General features: G+C 37.5%; 1 protein-coding gene across 4 annotated transcripts in view; it reads left to right on the top strand.

Moving 5' to 3' along the window:
* ACACA (acetyl-CoA carboxylase alpha) overlaps positions 1-19,551 on the top strand; it is a 221,727-nt gene that overhangs the window by 161,808 nt on the left and 40,368 nt on the right. For all 4 annotated transcript variants that reach the window (XM_074262047.1, XM_074262045.1, XM_074262046.1 and 1 more), the window contains 3 exons: positions 444-541; positions 1,793-1,913; positions 4,256-4,366. In XM_074262047.1, the coding sequence (XP_074118148.1) occupies positions 444-541; positions 1,793-1,913; positions 4,256-4,366 (330 nt within the window). The remainder of the gene's footprint in view (positions 1-443; positions 542-1,792; positions 1,914-4,255; positions 4,367-19,551) is intronic.

Here is a 19,551-nt window from a genome sequence, read left to right as displayed (position 1 = left end):
GAGAAGCCTGAAGAGACTTGAATGAACTGATGCTGAGTGAAGTGAGCAGAACCAAGAACAAAATTATGTGACCATTAGTTATGATAGACTTACCTTTTCTTAACAATGCAGTGATGCAAGACAATTCTAATAGACTTGCGATGCAAAATGGCACTTATATTCAGAGAGAGATCATTTATGGAGAATGAATGTATATTGAAGTGTAGTATTTTCTTCTTACAAAATGAATGTTGAAAACTATTTTTAAAGTATTTGGAATAATCAAATCAAATACTGTTGAGGGAAATAAAAGAATTGACTATACTAGTGTCAGATTGGCAGTATATCTCAAAAACTGATAGGGAAATTTACTGATTGCTTTGGAACAGGAATATATATTTTGCTGCATGTATTATTTCTATGGTGTCAGGAAATAATGAGTAAAGACTATTTGTGCTTCACAGGGATACAAGTATCTTTATCTGACTCCTCAAGATTATAAGAGGGTCAGCGCCCTGAACTCTGTTCACTGTGAGCATGTGGAAGATGAAGGGGAATCCAGGTAGGTGCAGACAGAGTGAGAGATGAGCATTTGGAAAAAGATCTTGTGTTTTCTTGTTTACTTGGTGATTATAGTAGTGATATCAAGGATTTTTGGTCATTGTAGTCATTGCAATAGTTGTTAAAAAGCCCTGAATCAGAAATGAATTAGGTCATAAATTAAGAATTGTGAAATTCTGACTTCTATGGACATGTTGTGGTAAGAATAAAATGAAATACACTAGAATAATACAACAAAAAATTTTTTGGGGGAGATAATTTTTTTCTACTATTAATGCTCAGGAAAATGAGTTTCTGGATGTGTTGGCTATGATATGAGAGTATGAGCACATCTTTTCCAGAATTGGGACTGTTTAGTCCCAATGCAGTCGTAATTCAGAAAGTTAACCTCTGGTTTCACTCCTTGTATGAAAAAACCTCAATGGAAGTGAACCTGATGCCTGAAGTGGACCCTAAATAGAAATTGAGGGGGTATTGGAAAAAGATAAAAGCCAAGGGATATCTGGGAAGTAGATACAAAGCCTGACACAGGACACACACAAAAAGAATTGACAGAGAATACAGAAATAAAGAAGGGAACAAAGAAATATCAAATGAAAGTAATAAGAGCCTTTATGGTATATTTATTGTTTCAGTTTGCAAAAACATACTCAGTGCCAAGCCCTTTGGGCACATGTAGAGTAGCAATAATATATGCTCACCTTTGCTTTTCAACTTTATACTTTTCCTTCCTGTTATGAGCTTCATTCCCCACATCCCATTTCCCATTGTCAACTTGTGCTCCCAATGCCCTGTCAACAAGACTAATGCCAATCCCACTGGAGCTAGAGGATGCTTTCTGGACCACTTTGACAATTCACTTTGCCTGGTCCTCCAAAAGGCCACAGTCAGAAAGTGGTCATTATAATCCTTCTTCAAGTTTTTGACATAGAAAGGGCCTTGGGCTAATCTCTCCTAATACTTCACTATATTGGAACTGATCTTTAGAAAATCTCCTTTTTTTTTTAAATGATAACTGCATGTCATATTAAGGAGTTACTTCTCCCTGTTCTTTCTATATTAATTCACCTTCTAACAAAGAAGCATAAGTGTATATTGTGAAGCAAGGCAAAAACGAAAGGATTATCAATGAAAAAATTAATGAAAAGGCATTTGGGTGCTAATTATAAAAATTGTGCTTTTTTTTGCAAATTTTTAATAATGATTATTTTGTTTTCTTGGTATTCATTACTTGGTTGGTTGTATCTGATAGGTATAAGATAACAGATATTATTGGGAAAGAAGAAGGACTTGGAGCTGAGAACCTCAGGGGTTCTGGGATGATTGCTGGAGAAACCTCATTGGCATATGATGAGATCATAACTATCAGCCTGGTAAATCTTTTTGTAGTCAAAATGTGCAATTTTTAAAAAAGTTATTAAATTTATCTCATTTGCTATCATAACCTGAATGGAACAGTGATTTGTAGACGTTATTTTAAATTCCTCAGATATCTATCCCAGAGATTTCAGTTTTTTCTGAATAAAATTAATTTAAAATCCAATTTAAGATGAATTCAAGTTTTCAGTTATGTACATTTTAGATACTCTGCAGCACAGAATTCTCATACCTGTTAATTGTTTGTATGTGTATAGCTTACTTGAATTTAGTCATGTTAATACAAAGCACAGGTAATCGGAATAGTTGGGAGGTATCTCCATTGGTTTCAATGTTCATTTTCTCACCTAGGCTACTAGAACAAAACTGGTAGCAAAATGAATTGTTGGAATTTTAGCTCTTTTCACTCTTGTTTCTAACTTTCTTTAGTTTCTAGTTATGAAATGGGCAAAAGATGAAAAACATGAGGAAAAGGCAGGGAGTCTTTGTGATCCACAAAGTGTTTGATTGAATTCATTTTAAATATTCAGATACTACCTATTTCATTTTATAGAATTATAGCATCTCAGATTTGGAAGGAATTCTTAGATGTCATCTAGTTTCATTTTTAGCTTCCAGAAAATTCCCCCTCTCAGTGCCTAGTCAAGTGGTGATTGCCTTCTACTTAAAGACTTCCACCAGAATAGAGTATTTCATTTAATTTTTGAATAGCTCTAATTGTTAGCAAGTTTTCACTTTTATCAAGTCAGAGTCATCCTTCCTAACCATCACTTTTGATTTGGATTGAGGGGAACGAGAGGGCAAGTGAAACAAATCATTGTTCCACAAGACAACCCCTTCCTACACTTGGATTGCTATTATATCTCTCTTTCTTGCTTCTGTTTTCCATGCTGAACACTTGTAGTTTCTTCTGCCAATTCTGGCATGGTTTCAAGTCCTCTTACTATCATTGTTGTATTTTGTTGGATGAACTCCAACTTAACAATCTCCTTCCTAAAATTTGACAGCAGAATTGAACATAGTATTATAGATATTAGCTGACTAAGGCTGAATATAGAAATGTTATAACTTATTTCATTCTGGACATTATGTTTCTATTAATATAATCTAAGATCACATTAGCTTTTTCAGCTAATATGTCCCACTCTGTAGTACAGTAAAACCCACAGTTCTTTATCATGCAAACTGGTTTTTTAAAGCAGTATTTTCCCTCTAATATACTTACAGGTGATTTTTTTAGAATCTGTAAAGTGTGGTATTTTACATTTATTTCTTAAATTTCATTTGTTTCGATTTGGTCGATTTTTCTAAAGTCTTTGAGAAAAAGTTTTTTGGAATTTTAGTTCTATCATTTGGCATTAGCCATCTATCCAGACTTTGTGTCATCTACAAATATGATCTTCGTAGAAGTTATTGTTTAAAATGTTGAACAGAACAGGACCCAGGACAGCACCCAATGAAAAATCATCTCTTATTAGCTAATGATCATTCAATCAATTTTTAGTTAGCTTAACTTCTCTATATTTAGGATATATTGGTCTTTTTGCTTCAAATGCAGATTCCCCCTTCTTGTCCTGCTTTTATGGTAACCGACAATGACTTAGGAGCAGTGTCTTCAAGTTCTTTAATGGCCTTGAAATAGTAGTTTGTTTTTGTTTTTTGGGGATTATTTTTAGGCAATTGAAGTTGTGACTTTGCAGGGTCACACAGCTAAGTAATGTCAAGTATCTGAATCTGGATTTGAACTCAGGTCCTCCTGATTCCTGGGCAATAGTTCTATCCAGTGCACTATCCAGGATCCCATTAGATCATAGTTCTATAAGCCAGTAACCTGAAATTATCTGCAGCAACTGGATGTTCTCTTGCCATGTCTTCAGTTATCTTGGTTTCAGTGTCCCACTAACTAATTTTATCATATATTTTCAGTCTGAAGATCATTTCTCTTAGGTTAGAACCTCTCAACATATGAGAAAAGAAGAGTTAATTGACTTGGGGAACATTGTCGTATTTTGTATTGTCCATCCTTATTATTCTGTTTTCCGTTTCTGATATTTTTTTTTTTTTTTTTTTGCCCTTAGGATTATCCCTAATAACCTTTTTTAGTTATCTTGAGTTTGTTGAAAGTCATAGCTTTTTTTTGTGCTTCATTGTTCCTGATATTATTGCCTCTTTATTCAGAATAAGAAATTAACCTTTATTATTATAAGTAGAACAGATACAAAGAAATGCCCTATGTCTGGTCATGTCTTTTTGCTGACTAAATATCGGTATGCCCATAGACTGACTTGTAGATCCCAAATGTCTAATATATTTGTTCGTTTTTTCCCTCCTCTCTAAGGTAACTTGCCGGGCCATTGGAATCGGAGCTTATCTAGTCCGATTAGGACAGAGAACCATCCAGGTCGAGAACTCCCATTTGATTCTGACGGGAGCTGGAGCCCTCAACAAAGTAAGTTCATTAGGTTTGTGAGGGAATTTTTAATGAGGCTTTTTTGATATTGGGTATGCATTCTCAACTTAGATTGAGAGCATGTGTTTGTGTGACTTTCTGTGTACCCTTGTGTGAGTATGAATACTGGTAGATTTTCTTTTCTCTTATACCTGTTGGCTTTCTGAAGAAGCCTAAAGGTTCATTGAAGTGGACGAGTGACTTCTATTCCCCAGTTCTCTAATCAATGTGTTTCTTTTTTTAAATAGGAATTGATATGTACCTATAAATGTTGGAAGTTTTAGGACAGAGGAAACTATGCTTGTTGCTCTGAGAATATGGGAGATACGAGGATGTTTTAAAATTTATATACTTCAGTCAAATTATTGATTTCTACACGTCCTATACTTATCTCTGCCTCTCCCTTCTTTCTTTCCCTGTTTCATCTATTGCTACAATTTCATTCTTTTCATTGCCTTTCTTCTTCAGCATCATGATTCAGTTTTTTATTTACATGAAGCCAGGTGCTTTGCTCTTCACTTTTAGATCTTTTGTTTTTTCAAAGTAATAGCAATGCCAGTGTCTGTCTTATGTCATTTAGATCTGTTCTATTAGCTTACATGACATGACTTAAGCTGACCTTTGTATGTTTTAGGTAGAAAGATGAGGGCATATTCTTCTCAACTCCCCAGCCCTTTAAATGACACCTGTCCTCTGCACAGTGTATGTTTACAAAAGTACAGATCTATAGGAAGGTTTTCATGCTGGGTGAAGAGGGTTTTTTGAAGATTGATCCTCTTTCAGCCTTTTAGCTTGGTAGTGCTTTTTAGCTTCCAGGTAAACATGCAGTTTTTCACATTGAAAATAATACTTAATGCATTCAGCTATGGAAATATTATGAAAGGATAAATGAATACAAATAAAGCAAGAGTGGTTCTGGCTTTCTCAGTAGACCACAGGTACTCCTTTGCCCCACCTTTGGTATGGTAACCTTCTGCAGTCTTTCTCCCAGCACAAATTCAGAAATTTTTGGTCTTCTACAAGGAGCCCTGCAGGGAACTGAGTCTTCTGGAGAATAATGTGTAGTTGATATTTGGAGATTCTCTAATATGATTTAAGTTTCAATTGAAAGAAATAGAAAAGGACTTTTTCCATTGATTCCTTTGGAGAAGATATTAGTGAACATTTGTTCTCACTGGTTTTTCAAAACAGACTCTAACATGAATTTTTGGGCAATTAGCTATGTATTTTATATTGGCCAGGTTACAGAAGGTCCATGCTAAGAAGACAGATGCAGGTAGCATAGCAAACCTCATTGACTTTCCCTTTTGGAGTATAGCCTGGAAATAAAAATTGTATGTTAGTACTACTGAAGGAGAAAGTTGCTCTTTTGGTTACTTCCCTATGATGAGAAAATGATGAATGTTAAAGAGAATCGTAAAGTATCCTTTTCCCTTCAGATTGTGTTCAAAGTGCATCCATGGCCACGAAGTTAATTTCCAAAATGTGATCTTTTGCATTGGATTTTATTTCCCCCTTTCTCCCCCCCTAGATAGTGGATTATATGTGGAGATTCTTATAGAAATTAAAGATGATTATTTGCCTTTTGTACTTCATTACTGCTATAAAACATTTTGTACTATTTATAAAACTCTGTTGACTGAACTCTTCCAGATTTAGTTGATTATATTCACTTTCTCTCTAGCCCATAGTGTTAAAGGAAAAGTTTAAGTTGCAGGGGAAAAAGTCATGGTGCAGCTGACCCTTCCCCAAGGATAGCTCACTTCTCCTTTGGAAGACTAGGATTATTGCTTGATGAAGACTGAAGGAGTTAGATCTGGAGCTCCTCCTCCTGCTGTGAAGGCCTCACCCTCTGTATCCAGGGCTTCTCAGCTCTCTTTTACTATAAGATACGTCCTTTCCTGCAGATTCATGAAGACTGTCCTTATGATCAATCCCTTTGTCTACCTCATGTGAAAAAAGAAAACTATTTCACATCTACACTATCACATTTGTTCCCTCTTGTGCAGTGTCTTGTTCTCTTTGTGCTGTCCGTCTGTATGTGTCTCTGTCCTTCACAGTGTGTGTGTGTGTATATGTGCGTGCGCGCACGCAGAGATCCTACTGTGCTTATATGTGTATCCTCTCTTCTCTCCTCTCATTTCTTTCTGTCTCCTCCCTCCCCACCCCCAACTTCTAATGTAAAGGTGTCTCAGGTCCCCCCGTGTCTGTGTATCTTTGTGTATCTGTATTTCTCTGTGTCTCTGACTCACTGGAGCCTTCTTTATTTTTGTCTCATCACTTCTTGACAGGTGTGTACATGTGTGTATAGAACTCAGATATATGGGGCATGTGCAGGCTTTTAGATCATATGTGTTTCACTCCCACTTTTTCAAGTCTTTATTTTTTACAATATATATTGGGGTACAGGCTTGAAAGATGGGGTATATAGAGGTTGTATTTTTTAAAAATCTGGATTGGGTGCAGGTTGGAAGATGGGGTACACAGAGGTTGAATTTTTTTTTTTTAAATCTGGTGTACCCATGCACATGCTGATCCCTTGACCCTCTTGAAAATGGAAATAATGATAATGTGAGTCTCCTGACTGCATCAAAGTATCAGCACATCAAAAGCCAGGAGGCATGAAATGCAAATGATAAAGTGAAAGCAGATGGATTGTGCATGATCGCCTGATGCCCAATGAATTTTAAAAGGTGCTGGTTTGCAGGGGGGTGGGGAGTGGGGGTTCTGAAATAAACACGTTATCCCTGCAATTTTTTTTGTTCCTGACGCTCACTCCTGACAATATTTTTTCACACCTGAGTGAGCACTCTCTCTCTCTCTCTCTCTCTCTCTCTCTCTCTCTCTCTCTCTCTCTCTCTCTCTGTCTTTTTCTCTTTCTCTTTCCTCTCCCAATCTCCCTCCTCTTCCCCCCCACGGTACACATCTCAGGTCATGTCGTTGCAGCTCTGGTGGAAATAATAAGATATAAACCACGAGGTTGTTATTTGCATAGAAATAGCATGGAGCATGGGAGAAGGACACAGAGATCATTTGTCTAAAATTTTAATGAAAACTTTTGCTGAGGCAGAGATTTTTTTTTTTTTTAACTTTCTCCATACCCCTTCATCCCACCCTTCTTTTTCCCTGTCACTTGCTTAACATGGTAAGATTTGAAGTGAAAGAGTTGACATGCTGCATATTATGCTTCTGGAATTCAGTAACATGTAAATTTCAATTTGTTCCTTTTTTAATAGAAGTGGAACTGGAGAGACTTGCATTCCCAATTTAATGCACTGCATACATGCTTCAAGCCTTTATAGCTACACTCCATCTCAATGCACACCTGATGTTCCTAGTCCTTAGCTGACCTGTTTTTAATTAGTTTGGATCTTTATGCCTTTGCTTCTAAAGACATTTTACTTTGAAAAAGACTTCTTTTTGTAGCACAAAGTAAGTTGCCTGAAAAATGTAAATGTTCAGTTTATTTTCTATTTTTACTTTGAATAATTTAGTCCTTTTTCACATGGTATTATTTTACTGTTAGATCTTTCTAAGATCTGAAAGTTCTTTCAGAATGAATACTTTTATTCCCTTTGGTTTCTTGTCCCTATTTTTGTGTATTCTTTTCTTTTTTGTCTTTTTTTCCCCCTGCTTGAATTACTTAAGAAAACTGCAAAAATGTTTCTAAAATACATAGACTTATGTTCTGAGTAATGAAGGTAGCAGACTCGATACTCTTAAATATCTAGATGACCCTCTGTTTAACTAAAATTATGATTGACTATTGTTGGTTATTTAATTGTATTCAGTTATGTTGCCTTATCTGGATTTTCTTGGCAAAAAGTTTGATATTTTTTTCTCCAACTTATTTCACAGATGAGGAAACTGAGTCAAGCAGGGTGATTTGCTCCTGTTTACAGAGTTTCTGATGTCATCATGCATATGAATGTTTATGATTCCAGTTCTGATGCTCTATTCCCAGTTCCACCTTAGTGGCCTGTGATGGACTGTTTTCAGGCTTGAAAGTTTCCTACTTTCTGCTTTAGGCCTTGAGGGAAAGAATCATGATTAGTATAAGTGAACATAATTAGAATTAGAAACAGGACATTTGTCCCGTGAATTACTGCTTTGTGCAGACTTACTCATGCTAACCTTTCCTGAAGTTTGATAAAACAAAGTGTCTGAATATTTTTCTTTTTTGCCTCATCTCATCCTAAGAATGATGTTACAGGTAAGCAGACTTGCTTACCTGTAACTCTCTGTGGCTGTCTTCCAGAAAAATAGTTCAGAGATATCTAGTCCCCCAGGAATTGTAGTCTGTGGACAGCAATCTACTTGGGTGGTATACATAGTACCAGAAGAGCCACTTAGTGAGTCATGGTGTCTTCAGGAAGACCCTCACCTCTCCACTACAAGGGCATGAAGGAATTTTTAAAAAGGGAAAAAAGCCCACATCTCCTTTTACTCTTAAAGAGTCCATTCACAAGCTTGGTCTGCCTGTTGACTGGCTCAGAAACTTGAACTTTATCCTCTTTTTGACTGGCTAATTCACTGTGCAGATAGATGCCTCATTAACTTTAACCCTACTGTAATCCAGAATTCTGAATCCAAGTGTTTTACTACCATCATCATCCCTTAGGCCTGTAACATTCTGCTTGACTTTCAGGACCCTAAATGTCTCACAAGTCAAGTGGAATTGGTAAAGATACCTACAAGGGCTGATCCCTCTCCCTCTTCCCCCTCCCCCCCTCTCTCTTCCCCTCTCCCTCTTCTTCTTTCCTTCTTCTTCTCCCTCTCCCCCTCTCCCTTTCCTGTATAAAATGGTTAGTATTGCCAGAGTCATAGCAATGATAGACTGACGTCCTAGCTTCTCTTAGGGAGAGACTGTTTGAAGAGAACAACCTTGCCTTGCCCTCTAGATAGCTACTTCCTCTGGAGGTAAGGCACAAGGCAGCGGATTTAGAAATGGGAATAACTTCTTTGACACTGATGGGTCACAGGTTCTTTTTCTAGAGACCCAGAATAACTCTAAGGTACCTCCTTTGTGATGGGTACCTCGGAGTTCCCATTTATCTTTCAGCACTAATCAGTTTTTCCTTCTATTGAATCAGCTAGAACCACAAGGATTAGATGTTGAGTGTGATTGGGCTGTGGGCAATTCTCTAAATCTTGTTTCTTATACTTCAAGCTGGCAAGCCACTTCCATCTTTGGGCCTCAGTTTTGTCATCTGTATTTTGTGCACAACCATATGTGTCACTGTCATTTGAATTGGTTGCAGTTAATATGTAGAATGCTGGAGTGCTCATCATCAATGGATTGTTTGCTAGAATTTGCAGCATTGTACCAGTGCCACATTATTGCTCAAGGTCCTGAAACCAAAGCCAGAAGTTTCTAGGGATGAGGGCAAGGAATGGATTGGGGGCAGGGAGAGGAGGAGGGAGTAAAAAGATACTAGTTGTTGACATGCTGGTACTCTGAAAAGAAAGAACAGACTGTCTCTAGGCAATTGTTTTGTTTTTATTCATCTGGTATGTATTCATTCTCCCAATGTCCAGTTCTAATGTTTGCTTTCCTTTAAAGATAATAATGTAGAATATATAAGCAATTTCCCAAACTAAGGATATTGTTCCACAGCATTTTGATTGTCAAGTTTTGTAAAGGTTCTTTGATCCCTGAGGTCACACCTCTGATTAGGATATAGTATTCTCTTACAAGAATCAAAGAATAAGTTTGTAGATTCTATGATCACTGTTTCTCTGAAGGTTAAAAAAAGGCAAAAGTTCTACAGTGTCCAAAATAAATTTAAAATTGAAATTCTTATTTGTGCACTGCAGGAAGGTTTTTTACTTCCCTTATACATACTATCTCAAGATAATCCAACATACTTTGACAAAGCCATTAACATGAAAGGTACCATGTTGTGTCATGATAGGGTAGTATATGTGTCAGTCATTTGCTTATAAAAAGGTCCCCAAGGACTTATTGATACAATAGCCTATAATTACTCTAAGTATTAGTCCAGCAATTTGCATTTTTAAAAGTCCCTAACAACCTATTCTGACAAAAGATAGTCCCAGCACTCCCATCCCTCCAGATGGGATCTCTGTTTTCTAAAAAGCATTTTAGCTGTTTCTTTGAATGTTCCTATTTCTGACTGTAATAGTAAAGTCTTGGAAAGGAGTATATCCTTCCATCTCTGAACACTAGATGTAGATGAATCTACTGTTTGATTGATTCTTTGGTTTCTCTTCTATCTTTTTCTGTATTGAGTGACCAAATTTCTTTCTACTTTGTCAAATATCCCATGGAATCTTGGAATTCCACAGCACACAGGGATTTTTTTTTTTATTTGTTTGTTTTTTGTTTTGTTTTTTTAATCCATTTTCTAAAATGCAGCTTGGAATTTTGGGTACTTAGCAGGTTTACCTGCCATCTGCTTTTTATCCTGTCCTTATCATAGTACTCTGGCTTGGATTCTTTAGGTAAAATAAATGTTCAGAGTATTATCATGGCAGTTGACTTTGCTGTCTTATTTGGAATACTCTAGGAATATGCTAGGTGCATGTTATTAGGTATATCCAAAGCAGATTCTTATCTATGCTGATGAATAGATCATGAGAGCAGGGAGTTCTTTGGAAGGTTGCCATAGATATGAATGTTTGACATAGAAACTTAATGTATTTGGTACCTTAATTACATAGGAAATTTCAAATTTATATATATTTCAAGTTTTATGTTACCAGTTTGTAATCAATAATCCATGTTAAAAATGGTTTGAAAAATGATTATTATATTGTGTACATTATTTACATTTAGAGAGAGAATTTTGAATCCTTGTAGTAGATCCTAGTATGAAGGTGATAGTGAGCTCTTGCTGACTTTGCCAAAAGGTAGGACCTTCCAATCTGGAAAGATTTAGAGAATAGTTTCAGTTATGAATTGTATATCTGTTGTCTAAGAATCAGGTATCTACTAAGTGACCTGTTTGTTTATTTTGCCATAAAAGTTACTAAAGCTTTGTAGGGAATGGCTTTTACCCCACTGAAATAATGGATCCTTCATTTATTACAAATGAAAGCAGTCACTTCATTGTGAGGTTCATAATAAAATTTCTCTTTCTTTTTATTTCATATCCTGTAGGGGGCCTACAATGTGGACCATTCAATTTCTTACATATTCTCTGTCCATAGACTTGTTATCTTTACAGAAACTTAATATTAAAACAACTTCAAAAATTTCTCACAAAAATTTAAAAATTTGTCTTTGTTTTGTGAAAATGTTCCATGGAATCTCATTATTCCTCAGAATAGTGTGTACTAATAGATTCTCCTGCCCAGAGACTCCTTTTTCTGGATATCATCTTTACTTTACTGTAATAATCTGTGGGATTCAGGGTTTCTGGGCATGGAGGAAAGTAGTCTTTCTGAGGAAACTAGACTGCTTAGAAACTTTACTTTTGGCCAAGTTTTCTTCTGAAAGTTATAGAACTAAATAAAGCTCACTAGGTAAACCCATTTTTGCAGGGATAGTTATTTCAGGAAGCAGACATGTATGGCTGAAACATGCATTTTCCTGAGATGGCCTATGGCATGATGGTTATCCTTGCGCCTCTACAACTGAGCATTGTGGAGAAGAAGAGATACCCCTAGCAGGCAAGTTTGGTTGCCTGTAATGTGTCCTCTTCCTACTGTCTCCACCCTTTCTCCTAATTTCTTCACCCAAATGCTCTTGGGGGCTTGACTAGTATTCTCCCTTAGCTGGAGTAGCTTTTAGTTTCAACAGTTTTCCAGTCAGTCAACAAGCATTATGGAGTGCCCTTAGGATCCAACTCTGTTATGCACCATATGCTGAATGGCCTTTTCCTTTTGCTTTTTCTTCACATGTTCATTGCTTTGGATTCCCAGTTCAATATCCACTTAGTGTTTTTTCCCCCAGCCTAAGGCCCAGGTTAATTAGCTTCCTATCCCCACCCCTTAGGATAAAAAAACCCCAAAAAACAAAAACCTCCCAGATTCCTCTAGCAGTGTCTGCTCTTGGATTTGCAGTCAGTAGCCATCTCCAATAACCATCAGGCTGTCAGCTTTGCAGCTCCCCTCCACCTCCCACTTCCCCCATCACTCACCCTAGGAAAAAGAGAGCCAGAGCAGGAGCTTGAAATATATCATGCAATAGTGTATCATGAATTTGTTGTGAATCACAGTGGTGAAGCAGGTTTATTTATTTCTGAGACTTTAAATCAATACAAAGTAGGTCTCTTAGTTCTGAAGCTGGGATGGAGTGTGAAAAAATGAGCCCATTGTACTCTTAAAACTTTGGGGAAAGGAGATGACAGCTATATAATTCCATTTACCAGGCACTAGGGGCTTTAATGTGAAGGTGACAGGGAGCTCTTTGTGCATTTAGAGCACCATATCTTCTAAATAAAAGATCTGTAGACTTGATAGTGGAGCATAGCTCTGAGTTTAATAATCTCCAAGCATTAGACCGAGCCAATATGTTCCCAAGTCAGAGAGGTCCCCCCTGAACACTCATAAATTAAAAGTGCAAGAACTGCACACGTTGGTAGATTAGAAATGCAAGGACTCCAATCTGTTTCGAGGAGGAAGACAAACCTGAGCAGAGACTGTGTGCTCAGGCTGCTGTGTGAATATGATAAAGACCGAAAAAACTAGTCTGCTAAGAAACCCGATTCCTGGCTGTTCATCATTCTTGGGAGCACTTCCCGTGCTGGGCTCCAAATCTGACCATGTCCCCTCTCACTCAGATTGGCCATTATCATATGGCCTAATCGGCTAATGTACACAGTCAGAAGTATTGGATTATGAAGGCAGAAGCCTTAAGAGCTGTTTAACTTGAACCACAGATGGGCAGGACCTAGCTGGCCTTCCTGTTCCTTGCCCATTCTCTTACTTTAATGCTGAAGCCTTTTCCACTTGGATATGCAGGAACAAAATGATGATATCAGGCTATTGGTATTGGAGAGACACTCCCAATTTAAAGTTTTCACATAAGAGAAACCAAGACCAGTGAAACATCATCAGCCTGTTGAATGTTTTGATTTTCTATCTATAAACCATCTTTCTTCCAGAAAAGTAGAGCTTTCACTCAGCACAAGAGCTTTCATAGATGTGACTTCATATTATGTGGACTCATTCACTTAAAAACAGCCCAAATAAAATTCTAAAAAAGTGAAATTATGATCTTGACTCTTTGGGGCAGACCATCACTACTGGGATTAGCATCAAGAATTAGAAAATGGAGCAGTTGTCCCAGATAGCTTTGACACAAAAGGCTGCACTAGTTTCCTCATTGTGCTATATAGATGCACATTAAGAATGACCCAGAGCAAATGAGGTCTAGAAATTAGAGTCAACTTTTTTTCATGGAATATAGAGAAGTATTCATTTAACAAGTATTTTTATTGGATACCTATTGTGTGCAAAATTGTACTAAGCACTGTGATTCATCAAAAGATGCTCCCCTCCTCAATAAAGCTTATAATCTGGTGGAGGAAACAACTATAAGAATGGTACAATGGTTGTATTACTGTAGTGAAATAGAGAATTCTTATTTTAATGAGTAAATAGTTCCAGGGGTTACAGAAATAAACATCATTCTTCCTACTGGAAGCTGACTGTTAAGTATAGCAGATATTCATGTGTCCATGCCTACTTTGCATTGAGCAAGAGCAACTGTTGTACTGTCTGGTTATTAGGACACTTTCCAACTTGAATACCTTGATCAGTTCCAGAGAATCTATATAATATGATTCCAAGACTGGGAATAATTTCCCCTCATCCCTGAATCTCCAGATTTGGCTGTAGGCTGTTGTGAGCACTCTGATGTCTTCAGCTAAATGAACAGTTTAAATCCATCCCTATGATGAGTGATTTCTTCTGGCAGCTTTTATTCTCTCCAGAAGCCAAATCCTTTCTCATGCATTTGTCAGGAGGCAGCCATAAACTAACATGCTGCTTTCCCTTGTTCTTTACTTTAAAAATGAATCCCTGCTTTCCACCCATTCCCTATTCCCCATTTATACACATTGTCCTCTTGTCACCTAAACCCCTCCTTCATTCTCCCTCCACCCCCAATCTGGGTTCTCAGTGAACAGAAATGGGGGATGGGAAGTTTCCAAGGGCTCATGGTCAGTGACCTGGTCACTTTTCTGTTAAATGCTTTCTCTCTGTCTACCACTGGTGGTACAGCTTCTCTGCCAAATTGCCTTTTCATCATATCTGATTGGATCAGAAAATTGCTGTTCACTGGGAAATTTCTGACCCAAGTGTGAATGACCATGAGTCCCCCTGTGCCTCTCAAGTCATATTCTGTCCCCACTTACCTCCAACTGTATGTTATTGAGCTTTTCTCCTCACAAGGAGACCCCTGGACCCTCACTTCTCCAGGTGCTAGATCACTGGCTCTCCACGTGAGAGGCTTGTGACTTCATGACAATGTGTTAAGGTGTTACATCCTTCCCTGAGTTCACCCTAGGCTTTGGTGATGCTGCTGGCAAAGTGCCCTGTTTGCAGTTCCCCTAAATATGAAGTTCTATCAGCCCTGGTCTTGTCTCCCCAGAGATTTAGTTCTGTTTCACCCTTGGACATATTCCTGGAGAAACATTTACACAGTATTATGTGCTATACCACTTAAAATTGTTAATTGGAGATTGAATTACTTGTCAGCTTTTAAAAATGTAGTCCTTTCAGGTCAAGGAGGAGGATGTTAGCAGCATTGAGTGGATGAGCTATTATTCTTCCCCCCTCCCCCTCGCTCTCTTACCCTCTCTTCTTTCTTCTAGCTATATTCTACTACTTTTCTTCCCCTTGTTTACCTCTTTTTCTTCTTTTATTCCTTTTTTCTGTTTCTGCTTCGTATTTCTTACCTTTCCCTTTCCATTCTCCTTTTGTTTCAGTTTCTCAGGAAGCTGGTAGATTCTAGTAACTTTAATCTGTGAATCATGGATGGGATGTTCTGATAGCAGTTCTCCAGAATGTTTATAAAAATGTTCCTCATAGTAATGAAAAAACCTGGACAAGGAGGTACAGAATAGAGGCCTACCACTATAATGTTTTTGGAATCCCCTTGCCCCAAATCTCTCTATATCAGAAATATTAGTGTTGAAAGAAGAGTTTTCCACCTCCATGCACATACATAGAAGATAACATGGAATTTCAGCATTTTATTTTTTGTTGCATGCATGTTAATCGTTATCACCCTGCTTACCAATACTTAAGGAATTTACAGATTTCTTTATGAAGATGCTTATGCATAGAACCATATTCTTATTTCTTCCCACCCACCAATCCTGTAAAGAGAAAGATGATTACAAAATAAACTGGGCTAAGTTGCATCTGTGTTCCTTTGTAAACATATACTTGGCGTCATGGTACCTGTGCTGACAGACATACTACTGACAAGTACATACTACACTCATTCAGTATCATAGTGATTTCATTTGCACAGAACATCACAACACTTTGCCACTTCAGTCAGACGTCTGGATTGCTGGGGAAAGGAAGAACGTGTTTATCTTGATCTCCAAAAAGGGATTTAAAGGAGAGAGCAGGCGGTATATTAGACTGTTTTCATTGCCTGTCAGCTGTGGTAAACCTTAGCTGTCTGCAGTGTCTCTAGATAAGTAGCAACATCAGCAGCTGCCTTTGCATGCATGTATGTCTGCATTATTTTGCAAGAGGCTTCTTAGAGTTGTAGAATCTTGGAATATTCCTTAGGGTCTTTGAGGGAACCATTTAGCACATATTTTGTAATTTGACTAACAGCTAGTGTTCTCTCTGTGCCCTTTTTTCACAGGCCTGCCAACAACAGTGGTTGTATGCCCATTTTAATTTAGATCTTATATTGAGGAGAGGAGAGCAGGAAGCCCTTCTTTTCTTAAGCTATATTCCCTCTTCATGTGTTCCTAGGTTGTGGCACTTGTCAAAAAAAAAAAAAAAAAAAGGTTCTTTCATTGTAATGAGTGTCCAAATAAAGTACTGATTTCCATTTGGCTACTTTTGCTGTCAGTAGCTTCTGAGTATTATAACAATGATGATAAATTCATACTTTAAAGAAGACTTTATGATTTATCAAATTATTCTGTCCAAAGCCTTGTGAAATAGGTTATAGAAATACTATTCCCATTTTATATATGAGGAAACAGAGGCAGAGTTCATGTCTTGCTCATGCAATGCAAATCCAATAAATGTCAAAACTGCATTTTTCTGTAATTCTCTTCATGACTATTCATTGTCTATTCTCCATGTACCTAGTACTGCTCACAAATGTGAGCAGGTTGCTGGTAATAATCCTACATGAAATTTAAAAAAAAAAAAAAATTTGTTCTTATAGAAAATAAAGCATTCCAGATTGCTTAATAAACATTAAGCCAAATATGTAAATAGTTAGAAATAAGTGAAATTTATCCTTTTAATAAGCTTCTTTCTAAGTTGACTAATTTGATGAGGGAGTTCTAGCTGTTTTGGACTTTACTGTAAATGCTGAGTAGAGGCCATAGATTGAAAAAAATCTAGTTTTGGAGGTAGGCAGAAGGGATTGTGTCCCAGACCTGATCTACCATCTTGGTTTGAGCTTTTCTCATGAGGTATTCTAACATCACAAAAACCACTCGAGTCAGCAATGACCCCTATAAAACACAAATTCTCTCATTTTGGCAGATTACCTTTAGATCATGCAGTATTCTAAGAAAGACTGCTCGTGTCAGTTTATTAATAGAGACAACTACTGGTAAATAGAAGTGGTTTTTGGTTTATGCTTTTAAATTTTAGATCTGGAAGATAACATTTTAGAGGGGGCCCTTGTACCTGCTATTATCTATCTGGTGCAGAGAGAGCTTTCTTTTCTTTCTCCTTATTCCCCAACTCCAAGCACCATTTGGTCACTGTATGTCTTTGTCTGTGACTTATCTTGACAAATACTTTTACTATCTCTCCATTAATTGGTCTCATTAACAATAGAATCAAGAGAATTTCCCATTTTGCCTAATGCCATCACCATCCAAAAATAACATTCCTGAGTTGTTGTTCTTGCCAAACAAAGAGGCAAAAGATATGTACATTGTCTTCTTCAGAGCTTTTTGTTGAAGCATCAGAATCTAAAGTCTTAACCCCTGATAGAACATATGCTTAGATGCTATATTCTGTTTCTCCAAAACAGGTCATAGGTGTTAGGAGTACATTACCAAGAAGTCAAAAGCTCAAGGGAAGCCTTCCTTAGAAGGTGTTTTTAACTAAATGTACCCTAGTCTGATTATGTCCACATATTCCTGATGTCTACCATTGCTCTTCTATTTTGAGGTCTTGTGAGATTCTAAGATATTCTGCATTAGCAGGACTTTGAGATTGTTCTGTGGGCAGTAAGCATGTCTGAGAATCTAGTCTTCCTAGAGCAATTTTATTTTTAGTAATAATTAATAATTTAAAATATTGATGATCACATTTAATGACTTCTAATAAAGAGGCATTTTGTCACAGAACAACTAGTTTTGGGCCACCAGGTTTATTACATTCATAAAATCAGAGCCAGAGCAGAATTGGGCTTCTCTGATTGACAAGGGTTTTACTTCCATTAGACTCCACCCACTCCCCACCATCAGTTGGCTGCTTTGATTTTTTTTTTTTTTTTGGCAGGGGAGGGGTTGGTTTTTGGTATGTGTGTGTTTAAAGATATAAATGAAACAGGTATGTAATGCCCTCTGCCTGTTAGAAAGACTAAAGCCGTAAAAATAACAAACGGCGTGTATTTGCTAGAATGTCAAAGTTATGAGTTTATTTTGTAATGATGTGCTCCTGCCTTCATGAGGTAAACTGGCCGTGGCGGAGGTGTTATTAGTAATATGGACTCAGTGGAGCAGAAAGCCGAGTGACCGAGAGATCAGTGTATCAGTCAGTGAGAGGGCAAATGGAAAGAGACAGCAGGAGAATGAGAAAAGAGCCAGAGTAGCTGGGCTGAGATTAAAGACAGAGCCAGGAGGAGAATGAGTCCAGTGGTCAGAGACATAGTGGGCCCTTTGAATGCCACTTTGGGAGGGCTACTACGTGTACATACACTGTAAGTTTTTGCAAAAGGGTTAGGTATTATTTCTAGGCTCTTCCTTTCTTTCTCTTTCTCTGTCTTTTTCCCTCCCTCCTTTCCCTCCCTCCCCTTAATCAATGTTCCTTCATCCTTTCTCAGATCTTAAATAGATCCAAGGCCAGTAGGGTCAGGGTGAGGTGTAATGTTTTTGGTTATCAGCTTAAATTTGCCTTTGGAGGTTTTCTCTGTATTTGAATTTTGGCTAGATTATGTTCATAATTGCAAAGGAAGCTTGTGAGCTGCAGAGCAGTGAAGACCCAAGGGAAAATGGAAAATGCCTGAGGATTGGAGCCTTGGGGTCTTGGTTTCTGGTTTTTTTTAGCCATTCTTCAGAGAAAACCAGTAAATTAAAGGAACTAAGAGACAGAAGACTTTCTCTTCTCCCCCACTCTCACCCTTCTTTTTCTTTTCTTTTCTTTTTTTTTTTAAAGAGGGAAAGGAGTGGGGAAAGAAAAGGTGAAATACAGTAAGCTCTCTACAACTGTTTAGAGCTCTCCAGGGCTCCCCCAGATAACTGGCAATTACTACACACTCAGCAGCTTGCAATAGTCAGTGATCAGGCTGCCTCGCTTCCATCTGCCAGGTCAGAAAACCTCCTCCCAGAAAGAAATTATTAACCAATTTTCAAGGAAAAAAAGAAACCCTAAAATTTCCAAGTCCAGGGAATTCCCCACTCCCTCCTCTTTTTTTTTTTTTTCTTTTTTCTTTTTTTTTTTTTTTACTTTAAAAGAAAGTTTGTGGATTCCAATTGTAGATGCCCTTTGAGCCCCCCAGAAGTTGATTCTTTTCAAAGGAATGTGGAGGTGGGGGTTGAAGCTCTTAATTCCCTTGGGTATTGGGGAGAGAAGCAGGCTTGGACATAAATCATTGGCAATGCAGCACACAAACAGCAAGAAGAGAAGAATCCTTGATTGGTCTGTGAATTCATATGTGACTTCCTGAGTTGTATCTGGATCCTGCCAGCCTTGATGAGGGACCATTTTCTATCCTTAAAAATTAATGCAGATGGCATTTGTGTCTTTTAAAAAAAAAAAAAAAAAAAAAAAGTTATAAAACCATGACCTTATAGCTTTTCTTCAACTAGGCTTTGTTGATGAACATTGGCAAG

The sequence above is a fragment of the Sminthopsis crassicaudata genome, chromosome 4 (assembly GCF_048593235.1).
Source record: "Sminthopsis crassicaudata isolate SCR6 chromosome 4, ASM4859323v1, whole genome shotgun sequence".
In the NCBI taxonomy this organism is placed as follows: domain Eukaryota; kingdom Metazoa; phylum Chordata; class Mammalia; order Dasyuromorphia; family Dasyuridae; genus Sminthopsis; species Sminthopsis crassicaudata.
The sequence above is the reverse complement of the archived record's forward strand: the minus strand, read 5'-3'. Positions and strand labels throughout refer to the sequence as shown.